General features: G+C 36.5%; 1 protein-coding gene across 2 annotated transcripts in view; it reads left to right on the forward strand.

The window, feature by feature from the left end:
• The window catches only part of cpne5a (copine Va), a 79,201-nt gene extending 68,788 nt beyond the window's left edge, over positions 1–10,413 (forward strand). For both annotated transcript variants that reach the window (XM_037684893.1, XM_037684894.1), the window contains 5 exons: positions 2,303–2,430; positions 5,057–5,159; positions 8,522–8,579; positions 8,794–8,867; positions 10,190–10,413. In XM_037684893.1, the coding sequence (XP_037540821.1) occupies positions 2,303–2,430; positions 5,057–5,159; positions 8,522–8,579; positions 8,794–8,867; positions 10,190–10,378 (552 nt within the window). In that variant the 3' untranslated portion in view covers positions 10,379–10,413. The remainder of the gene's footprint in view (positions 1–2,302; positions 2,431–5,056; positions 5,160–8,521; positions 8,580–8,793; positions 8,868–10,189) is intronic.
• Positions 10,414–12,590: the final 2,177 nt, after the last annotated feature.

Raw genomic sequence — 12,590 nt, forward strand, 5'->3', positions numbered from 1 at the left:
TAAAGCTGAGACCACATGTTTGGGTAAAAATGTTTATATGAGCTCTATGGATTAGGTATTTTAGGCATAAATGAAGCCACACGTTTAACATGCATAATTCAGATGGAATTCCATTTATCCTTTATAGTGCAAATTAGGTTCTGTAGGGCCAAAGGATTCTTAAATCAATTTAGCTTCTCTCAGCCAGCTAATGTACTCAGGCTGCTATAGTACAGCCTAATGAGGAGCATGTCTACAGGGTAGCATCTGCATCACTCCATGCTTCTATTAAAATTTGCTAATTAAGATTCATCTCGCCATATAATTGAACATTTCCACGCTGGAATCATGTAAGTGGACTCAAAAGTAAAGTTACACTCTTTGGTGTAATATTTGTTATGCTGTCTCAGTTTAAAATTTGCCTTCTGGTCAGGGAAGACAGCGTTTGAAGCAAAGTTTGACAAGCACATCTCTGGGGGTGGTTTTTTTCCTCCTCAGAATGTCACTCAGCCCTCAAGCCTGCAGCACATCAGAATACAGGAATTTGGCTTATTTGAGCAAAAAGAGCAAATTGCTGCATCAGTTGTATTTAATAGAATATTAGATGAACTACTATTGAAAAGCTCAAGTTTAATTCTTGTTTGCCGAAGAGATTAAAGTCTTATTTTGCCACAGCTTATGATAATAGTTCATTTTTCTCCCTAAGCATGAACATAAGTGAAAAAACAAACGATTTTAAAAAATGTTTTGATTTATTATTGACAGAAGAACATATGCAGTATTTTGAATCATTCATTAGTAGTGAACAAAAGGGGCCTTCTTATTATTCTGTCAAGTCTTTTCTGCTTTTGATTATGCTCTCAGTTAATTTAACAATCAATCAATTCTCTTCCTCAGTTTGTTTAAAGAGCTCATGGGCGAGGCGGTCAAAAATACAAAAAAATAAATAAAAGTGTAACTTATCAGGCAAAACTGATCAGGATAATAAAATGATAATTCCTAATGAAGTGCTCTGGAGTTCTCAGAACCTCAGACTGCAGGAAAAAATTATGTTTTAACTGGACAGTGGATCTAATCATATTTAAGCCCAAACTAAATAAATCAAAAAGTCCATTGTGAGTCTCCTTGAGTGGCTGATCTGAGCTTTTATTGAGGCAAACTGCTTCTAATCTGGAGAGACTGTCCAGTCCAGACTGACAGAACTTACAGAGGATCTACACAGAAGAATTGGTGAAAACTTGGTGCCTTACAAGCATGAAGATTTAAAGGGTTATTCTGGTCATTTTTAATGTGATGTTGTCAACTGCCATATTTTCCGCCATATAAGTCGCAGTTTTTAGCTTAGATTTGTCAGTCCTGCAACTTATAAGCTGAAGCGACTTATATAAGTTTTTTTTTTCATATTCATAACACAATTTTTGACTGACGCTTTAAATTTCGAAAAACTGCAACAGCGAGTCCTCTCGTGCCAGCTCGCTTTACTCAGCTGGTGCAGGCGGAGGAACGTTGGCGAGCTCGCGGCTCCAGCCACGATGGATGGATGGATGGATGGATGGCCTAGGCGAAATGAAGCTGTTTTGACCATTAAATAAGCGCATACTAAATGTGACTTATACGCAGGAAAATACGGTAGTTATCAATAGGTGTCTTTGAACAGCAACACCAGTGACAAAACAGTTAAATCATGTCATCTGGACAGTTTGTTTTTTGGAAGAACAGTCAAAGTCTGGAGAAACGAGCAGGTCTACATGCTAGGCTAATGACTTACAAATTTAGGGGCTTTTTTTTTGTCTTTGTCAAGGCTTAAATAAAAAAAACATCTCATGAAATGTGTAAAACATTGCTACATTAGCTACTATTAAACCTCAACACTAGAAAAATTAGAAATTTAGGTTTCGATTTGAAAGTGGTAAATAAATTTGAGCGATGCTACTCTGAGGCTGCGACAGGACAAAATGTGAAGTTGAACAGAGTCTGAGTATTTTCTGATCAGCTCTACGATACTGATTACTTTGTTCATTCATCCTAATGCCATTAGAGGAGAAAGAAACATTAAACATAACTTTAAAAGTTCTGGTCCAACATACTTTACCTGTACTGCACACATCAGACTAAAAACACCATGAGCTCCGAACTTATGCGTCAACTTTCAGCATATGGATAAAATATGACTTGGTTAACAAAATATTACTTGCTTTGCATGAATGGGTGATCTATTTGCTAATTCCAGGAGTTTAAAGTTCATGACCTCAATTTACATCAACAAAATGTGTTGAGATAATTACATTTTGATACAACAATGCACTTGTTTTGTTTCTTTCAGAATGGCAACGTTGAGAACCCGTACTGTAACGGTATAGATGGGATTCTTGAGGCTTATCACCAAAGCCTTAAGACAGTTCAGCTGTATGGACCCACCAACTTCGCTCCCATTGTTAATCACGTGGCAAAGTACGAACACAACTCTCTACCCCAGAGAATAAATCTCAGCACAGTCACTTTTCATGTCTGTGAAAAACCTTCACCAGGCTTCCACACCATCAGAGCCATTAAGTCAGCGGTTTCTCTTGGAATTGAGCAGAACTAATGATGGGAAAACAAACAGTCAGCTGCCAGGCGGAGATGAAAAGAAATGGTAATAAGGCGTATGTGGGGCCAGACGCTTGAGTGCTATCCACAATATTTTTAGACATCTAAAGCGATGAAAGTGTGATCGTAAGGCGGCGTAAACTGCAGGGGAACTGATTTCATGTCATGTTGCCGTTCACAAAGTGCTGATGAGTCACACTGTTCAGTGATATAGCCTCACTGTAAATGGAGAACATGCTCAAAGTCACAGATACAGTACAAATGTCAATGTGTCAGAGAGCAGAAAAGACTATTTAAAACGTGACTGAAGCTCGAAAACAAAAAAACTTCCTCCTGTGGTTGAAACATTTGAAATATTAGTACTAACAGATGTACAACCCAAAACCAGTGGTTATGGTTTCAGTTTCTGATGGTGTTGGAGAAGTTCCTACACAACAGTTTCCTAAATAAACCCACAGACAGTGGAGAAAGTACTCAAACACGGTACTTCAGTAAAAGTACAAAGAAACAGACAAAAATGTACCCTAGTAAAAGTAGAAGTACCACATTAATAACAAGCTAGGGACAATGCAAATAACAAAAAGATGCAGCGAGTTCTTCATTTACGTGTCTGTTGTTTCATTGCAGATATAATGATATTTATCATTCAACCTTTATTTATACAGGTTAGTCTTATTGAGTCACGAGGACTCACTTACAAGAGAGAACTGTTTTAGACAAAAAGCAACACATGAGGCACAGACAACAATAAAGTCATAACAAAATGGATATATTCCGTTACTTAAATTTGTTTGTAAATCAACGTTTAAAATTTAACAAAATTAGGTTCATATGCAATCAAATAAACGTCAACGTAAAAGTAAAAACAAAAAAGCATTATTTTGGTTAAATTTGGGATTGAAGTATATTTCACCTGTTGCCTGTGTAATAAAATATTTGACAAAAATTTGTTTCCAATCTGCTTTTCACTTTCTTAGAAACGATCCTGTTTTATTTTTCTGCAATTTTATTGTTCATCTTTACTCCGTTTTTTTAATTTTAACATAGTAATTTATTTTGCAACATATTTGTGGCATTAAGCCGACGACAGACTTATACTCAAGGCCATCAGTGACATTAAATACCATTAGTTTTAAACCTTTTTAACAACTTTTTACTTATAACTTTAGATTGGACTTTTTAGCGTTTTCAAATCGACTACATTCAGCAGTCTACTCGCTAATTAAGAATGTAAAAATAATAACAACACAAGTTTAATCTCAGTGATGGGTAATAATTAAACAGCTTGAATTAAAAGCTTATTTGCTTTTTCATAAATATGAAAGAACTTCTGTTCCACCAGAGACACAAAGTAAGAAGAGCAATTTTATCCAGAACTTTCCAGTTATTGGGCTAAAAACCAGACAATTGACTTTAAAGTGCATAGTGCTGAGAAACCTAAAAGCACAATTGGCAGTGCAAATAAATTCACAATCTTGTCCACCCGAAACCTTGCAAGAAGAAAACTCCCTGAAGGACCAGTTAGTATATTTCAAGCATAAAAATACAAGCGTAAAAGAGTCTCAGAAGGAACTTACTGGGATAAAATGTCTCATTATAGTTGTGAATAGTGTTGGTTTGAAGCAATTGAAAGTATTTATGAAGTCACACTCTTTACAGTCCCAATAGTTTTGTTATGACCACAGCAGGAATGAAACCATTGTTTTTACTAAAATGATACAGAGAAGTTGCAGCTCATGTGGTTGGAATGGTGTTCATGTGGCACATGCTGTTTAAAATGGATGTTACAAAGGACGATAAATGGTGACTACTCTTAAATTGCTCCTTGTAAGCTCTCAGACATGAAGGAATCTGTTAGACTTGGGAGCTACTCAGTTCAGGTAATACCCCTGAATGTCTCGGGCTGCATGAAGAAGCTGCAGAGGACAAATGTCTCTTTAATCTCTTAACACTGCTCATCGCTCTTGCTGCTGTCACTGACACGCACGCCCTTTGATTAAAATGTCAGCATCTCGTAGTCAAATTCATCAAACTGGTGGCGAGGGTGGAGGGCTGACCTTTGACCTGTCCTTGGATCTGGCAATAATCCACTTTGTATTTTGTTTGTTTTTGCTCTGCCCTCTCCTGGCTCATCAAGTCTGGTCAAATGAGTACTAGGCAATCAATAATGTTCTGAAAAAACAACACCGCTGCACTTGCATAAATAGTTTAATAAATTATTCATAGGGCAGCCAGAAACGGGCAAGAGAAACTAGGACACGCTCGCTGTTGTGTCTCTGGTGGGTTTTGCAATAGTGTCTGGATAGACCTTTGAGATTTAAAAAGCTATATGACATATTTTAGCTTTTTACATGTTTATATTACGCTCTTCAGTCGCTCACTCAGAAGATCATGTTTTAAAATAATCTGTGACACACTTTATTCTGGTTGTTTAACGCCAGCCTAAAAGTTTCATGTAACTAACACGTCCGACTTTGTTTTTTCTCAGGTATGCAGAAGCAGTTCAGGATGGATCCCAGTACTTCGTCCTGCTCATCATCACTGATGGAGTCATCTCAGACATGGCTCAGACCAAGGAGGCCATTGTGAACGTAAGTGTGTGGGGATGTTAGTGTTTCAGGAGATTTTATTTTACTGTGACTCTGATTTATTTATTTTTTTTAATCTGCTGTACTTTGTGAATTTATAAGCCACTTTGCGGATTTACATGTGTTTTCTTGTATTTCTCCCTGTGCTTTTATGCTTTGTCCAATATTTCTCTAAATCTTTCTCCTCCCTCAGGCAGCAGCTTTGTTCAACATGCTAAGTTTAATAAAGGTGTACTGATTAGGTCACCTTTCAGAGAGCAAGCCGTGTGTTTATTTCTTCATGCAGTTTGTTTGCTGTGTCTTGACAACATGTGAGCGTGCAGATTTAAGGCTTGTCGTTGACCAGGTAACCCCCACCCCCCACAGCATCTCTGCTCTGACCCCCAGCAGACTGGGTTTAAAGGGAATTTGCGACTGTTAATCAAACCATTCGAACAGCCACACCTTCCTTTTAAGATCTTGTCTGCTGCTCTGCTCAACATGAACTCTGCTGCCGCTCAGGACCAGAGTTTCCTCTTCTGCCTTCAGAGAGTCAAAGCCTGGATGTTCTTCTTTTTACGTCACATTCAGCCTTTGCTCTGTAGAGAAGGAATACGAACAAAAAGTTCTTTGCAACACTAATGTCTGCAATTTGGCTTTGTGCTGTGCTACTTCAGAGCTTTTACTAAAAATTGCATAAAGCAGATATTGGCTTGTAATTTTACTACTTCTACTAATGGCTTATCAGTAATAAACTGTTTTTTTCTGATTATCCCCCAAACACTGCAGCTTAGCTTTCAGCCACTTATACAGCTTGAACAGAACAACTTCAGGGTGAAGAAAACCTGAAGTACTATTTTTATTTTAATGTTTCTTTAAGCTCCAGTTTTGATTTTAGGATTCCAAATAAGACTATCACTTTGAATTAGAAGACAAAATTATAGATTATTATTATTACTATTATTACAGTATTAGATTAAATTAATTAATTAATTTTAAAAGCTCTGCAGTTGGCCATTTGTTGTCTGAATGGAAAAGTATTTTTACCAGTAACAATGAAATCCATAAAAAATTGTAAGTTTGTGGTCCATTTACAGGACTTTTATTTTTTGGTCAGAATGAGTTTAATAGGAATCAGATAATTAAATGATATACTTAAGATGTAAGATGTAGTGAGAAATTTGTTGTTATTATTGTTTTAATTGATTTAAAAAAAATCAACAAAGTTTCCTGATGCATGCTCAATAATCCAGGTAGAAAAATCTAACAAAGTTAAGTCAGGTCCTCTGGACAGATTAAAATAAATAAATAAATAAAAAAAAGATTGATTTTGAAATGATTAAAAAATATATATATATTAAAATAATCCACTATATTTATGAGAGTTTGTTGAAATCAACACTTTCTTTATCCACACTGTACTTCAACCATAATAAGATTGTTCACTGGTTTGGGTCAGACCATTGTCCTCAAGCAGACATGGTTACTTTAGTTTAGTCATTACACATATACTGTATCTAGCATTGCCCGTAAACTTATAATTTATTTATTTCAGAAACGAAAACCACTGAGAATACAAACTGTTATCTTCCACCTGCATGCAGTGAAAAACTGTCTTTTTGTTTGTGGTCGGAGGGTCAAACGTACAAAATGTTTCCTTAATGTTGGCTAAACCATCATCAGAGGTGTCTTTTCAGACTGTCGTTGTTTTCTGCTGTTTGAGTTCAGACACATGGACGGAGTGAGGTCCCCTGAGTGACTTACACTACGAGCAAAGTAACAAATAGTGTAGCCTGAATAATTCAGCTCTGGTAGCAGGATTTGATCTGGCATTTATAGGTACTGTACGTGCGTGTGGGATTTGGACTGCTGGAAGAGGGGCAATCTGAATATGATATATATATATATATATATATATATATATATATATATTTGCCTCAGGAAGAGGTCGTGGAGAAGAAGATAAAAGGGGAAGGAGTTGGAGGGGGAAATTGATAAAGACCATGAAGGGGGTGGTCCTCTCAAGTCTATTTACTCCCATCTGTAACAGACTTTTCCCTGTGGGAGGATTTTCCAGGAAAGCTGACCTACTTTTTACCCTGTAAAAGCATGTCTAGCACATATTCACTCATTTATGCTTGGGCTTCCATATTTTGTGCATCGGTGCTGTGGTTTAGGGTCATGTGGCACAGCATCTACACCACAAGCTGTTCAGAAGACGATTCTTAAACTTATTATGAACCACATTTAATATTTGTGCTGGCTTGAGTTAAATGAATAGTTCTAATCCTTTGAAGCAGGATTTTTTGGGAAGAACCGGAGCAATAAATATTCTACCTGTTGTAGATAGCTTTTGAACGTCCTAAATTTGGAGAAAAAAGCTTAATTCTGATTGATGAGCTAAGGACTCCGGCTTCCCTTTAGATCATCAATCTGGTCAGAATAAACCATTTTTTTCAACAGAGGCTGACATTAACTACTCAGTTCCTTCAGAAAAAAAAAACACTTCAGGTTTGAACCAAATCTTTAAATACACAGGTCAAAAAGCGTTTTTGATGATGAGTGTTGAAACTTTGTTTTTATATCTTAACGTTATAAAGAGGTAATGTAAGTTATGTATGTGAAGCATTAACCTTACACGTGTCGCAGCAGTGTAAAACCTGTCTCCTTCTGTCAATCCGACGAACACCAGAATCCTACTTGGAACACAATTTATTTTCAGATTAAAGTTTAAACTCCTTAAATGTATTTTCTGACTTTTTCCACCTTTCATCTAAACGATATATTATATATCTTAGTCACTTTAGTTTTTGACCTCTCTTGCATATATTGCTCACATTTCCTTGTAAAAAAAAACATTTGAGTATGAGACACAATCAGAGCTGAACTGCAGCTCCAAACGCCAGATTTAAACTCTCATACTCTGCAGAGCGCCGACTCTGACAAATATAATAAGCACTGTTGGAATTTGTTTGGCATGTTTTGATTATAACAGCATGTTCTGCTCCAGCTTTAAATAGGACCATCTATATTGGTAGCGGGAAGCGTAAACTGGACAATGTGTATAGTGGTTAGTTAAAATAATCAGTTATATGCAGGATTTATATCTGCCTGAGTTGAATAATGGATGTTGTGTTTTCTGAACACCCTGGACAAAACAAACTGCGACATAATGAGATGTGAAACAGTCAAGAAACACATTCTGTTATGCATAATTGTCCTATTCCTATTTTTCTTCCCTGTATTGTTTTTATTCTGTGACTCTCAGGGAAATCAAGCTTGCTGTTTAAAATGTTAACTTTGCAGGCAAGAACGAAGGAGAAAACGGCACACATGGGAATGTAACTCCTCTAATCTGACTGACTGCTGGTTCTTTCTTATGACAGGCAGCCAAACTTCCCATGTCCATCATCATAGTTGGAGTGGGCCAAGCTGAGTTTGATGGTGAGGATCCTTAACAAAGGTTTTACTGTTAGGAAAATCAATTAAACAAGTCTGTTGTCTCACTGTTTTGAATATGTTATTATTAAACCAATTTATAAAGGGACATCAGTTCACAGTATGAACATGTGTTTGGCCTCATTAGCGTCTTAAGTAAGCAATTAGATGCCAAAGCCCCATTAAGAAGGTTTGTCACTGAGACGTTTTCTCTCTTTAGCCATGGTTGAACTGGACGGTGATGACGTCAGAATCTCCTCCAGGGGAAAACTGGCAGAAAGAGACATTGTACAGGTAAAACATTTCTCACATTCAATATTTAATGAAGGTTCAACAAAAAGAAATGATCATTTTTCCATCTGTGAGCATAGCTTTACATGTTCTGTCAAATTCCTGAGCCTGATGTCATGACATTTTATTTTACCTGACAGTCTGCACTAAACAGCTCGAGGTGGAAGAAATTGGATTTCTTCTTTTTAAGCTCCTATTTATCTAACCTGAATGATTCAGAATTACATTTAAGAACATCTTTCTCTATTCACACTTTAGATACAAATGTTTAGAAACTGGGGCAAAGATTTACTTTATTAAGATATACAGTACATTTCTTTTAAAGATAAAGATTTATTTTTTTTTTTTAGCAAATGTAACTTTCTTTGAACATATATATTTTTTAAACATAAATGCAACCTTAAACACAGACAGTTGAATATTGTCTTTGGTTGAAACCTATTATTCTGAAGCTTAGTTTAAGTTTTAAAATTGTAGATAAGCTTAAGGATTTACAGCTAGTAATGAATGAACATTAATTTGACATTTTATGTTTAGTTTTAATTAAAAATACAGTTTATATTAAAGAGGACTATAACATATGATCATGTGTTAAGACTTTCAGTAACCATCAAACTTCTGGAAAAAGTAAATGTGATGTTTTAGCTACTTTAAAGTTCAAGCTCTATTTCCTTTTCTTTAAGATCACTGGGTTTAACTGAATACTTATAATGAATATTGATGATTTGTGCATTGGTGATCTTTAACACACTTGGAAACCAGAGCTTATTCATTTTATTCATTGTTTTCTTTTACTGCGAGACAACAGCCTGAGAAATTCAGTTTGTGTTGTCAAACTCAGTTTCTGTTTAAACTTGTGCAAAAAGTTAAAGAACAAGATGTCTTATAATATTATTTATTCAATCAAATAAACATTTTCCTGCAAAAAAGTGATTGTGAGTTTATCTTGATGTAATTTAAGTTTTTAGACCAAGTTGTTAAGTATCATTATCTAAATATATGGAAACAGTGTTAACATGAGGAATTACCAAGAATGTACACAGATCTTCTCATTTTATTCATATCAGCCTAAAAGTAGAACTTTTGATGGTAAGACCTGGTCAAATGCCGCTGGCTCATCTAGGTTCAGTAAAGTTATAAATCCTAATTTAATTTCAGCAAAAAAAGTAAAGCAAACGATGTGCATACTGGCCTGAGAGGCAAAAAGAGATGCTGGGAAAGATTTAACATCATGCATTACCATTAACCAGTCACAGTATGGCCTGCAGAACAGAACTGTGTGTGACTTGAAGGTATTGATCTCTTTCCTTCCTGTGTCACAACAGTTTGTACCGTTCAGAGACTACATGGACCGCACCGGTAACCACGTGCTCAGCATGGCGCGGCTAGCTAAAGACGTTCTGGCGGAAATCCCTGAGCAGCTGATCTCCTACATGAAGAGCAGAGCCATCAAACCCAGCCCTGTCCCTCCAGCTTACTCAACGTGTGCACCCCCTGAGACAGAATCCGTCTGAGTGTCCCCCCACCACCACAAGTACAGGCCATTAATGAATGCAGAAGAGTCCAGATCAATGTGAACAGGAAGTGGAAGCACTTCTGTGGTTCTTTTCGTGAATATTACCACGACAGAACAACTGGATGATGATGGTGAGACTCTCCTGACGTGGAGCACGGAGGCTGCTGCTGAAGAACCTGCTGATGATCAGGAAGTGTTTTCATCTCTATGACCTGAAGGATGAGTGCTGAGACTAGACCGGTGTTAGAGGAAGTTTTAGTGCTGTCAAACCTGATGATGTAATGGATAACAAGTTCAACGTGGAGCGGAGGGACCGCTTGAAAGCATCAAATATATTAGGATGCGTTTGTCATGTTTGTGATATCTTTTGGAGTCATTATGTGTTAATCTAATCATGTGATACAATTTTTTAATGTATTTATTGCAGAATAACCTTATTCCTTTCAGGGGACTTTAATTGATGGGAGATGAAGTTGTACATAAACATACCTTGTAGTTTCCCATGAGATATTTTGTGACGAGTGTAAGAGAACCCCGCCCCGTTTCTACTTTGATAAAAACTGTACGATAAAAGCATGTGATAAAAACCTATCCAGCAGTTTAGGAATCACTTTCACTCCTGAAGACTTTTTGACTGCTAGTTGTAATATAAAAACAACCATCACAGAGGATTTTTCAGCACCACGTCTTATACGTATTTGTAATATTTATATAAACAGAATGCACTAATTGCCGTCCAAATACAAGCACAAAGGGGTGTGTTGTAATTAAGATGAAAATCGCTGCTTTGACAAATCCAACCACAATGAAAATAATAGAAAGAATAACACAATAGGTTTAAAATAATCCAAACTTAACACAGAAAAGCAGCTCATTTGATGTACTTTATGCTAATTAAGTGTGTAAAGATAATGGATGGAGCTTAAGAAAATGTAATTGTATTTTACCATTAAAATCGTTTCTTTACACTGAAATAGAGGCATCATTTTAAGCACAAGCTCACTTTCTCTGTTAGTATGCAAGAATGCACGCTGGATTGGAAAAAGGCTCATTTGTCATCTTGCTGCTTGTGTTTCTTTCTGTTACCTTTTATTGTGGTTGCGCTTCATTACCAGGATTTTAGTTTGGTAACTTTACGGAACCATTCAGGCATACTTTCAAAACTTTGATGTGAGCTTCCACCTTCTTCCCTCTTATAAGAATGTGTTTGTTTCCTCAGAGCAAAATCTGTCATGATGTCACAAATCTTGTGGGAGCGAGTTTGAACTTTTAAGTTATGTAACAACAACTAGAAGCTCAAACTAAACAGTTATGAGACAACGTTTTAATTCACTGGGTGTGCATTGTGTCTACTTTTGTGGTAGCTCATATACTTTTTTAAATTAATGTTACAGTGGTTGCTTATGTTGCCTGGCTTGTGCAAATGAAGAAAGCACAAAGACCTCAGTGGAAAATCTGTTCTTTCACTTTGGATCCTGATTCTGCCGAACTATGTGCACAAATTGGTCCAATGTAATTTTTTTTTTCATTAAAAAGCAAGAAATAGAGCATTTTTTATATTTAATGCACATTTAAAAACATTCAACAGAGTTGAACAGAGCAAATAATAAATCAAAAACTAACAATAAATACAGATAATCTGCTCAGTTAGGATTATAAACCAGTGATTTAAAATGATCAATGTGAGGGACAACGCGGATTTCCAAATGTAGCTGAAGTTAAACAGGATCCAGCGTCCACAACTCAGAACCTAAACATTGTCTGAGCACAGAACTCGCCTACACCCATCCATGGAAAGTAACAATTATCAGTTAAAACAACACACTTTACTCATCTGCATAAATAAACTGCTGTCAGTGTTTAGGTGCAGCCGTAGGCAGATCTTGATTATAAAACAGAAATCAACTAAAGGCCAAGTATTCCTTGAAGGAATGCATATTGCCTCCTGCTTTCTGTGCCAGAGATGTAGACTATCATCTCATGTTGAGAAGCCAAACGACGTGCACTGTACCACACATAAAACCTGTTAATGCTCTGAGTATGTGTTGGGAATGTCTTTCAGCTACTACCACGCTAAACTTTAGCTCAGTCTTGGTCAAACTGACTCACATCGATCGGCAACGGTTGAAGAATGTTCCAGCGTGACCATTTTGAAGTGGACTTAAAAGTTAATCAGTTTCAGATGTACATTCGATGAGTGCTTGTCATTA

This window comes from Nematolebias whitei, chromosome 11 (assembly GCF_014905685.2).
Source record: "Nematolebias whitei isolate Nwh7 chromosome 11, NemWhi1, whole genome shotgun sequence".
NCBI lineage: Eukaryota > Metazoa > Chordata > Actinopteri > Cyprinodontiformes > Rivulidae > Nematolebias > Nematolebias whitei.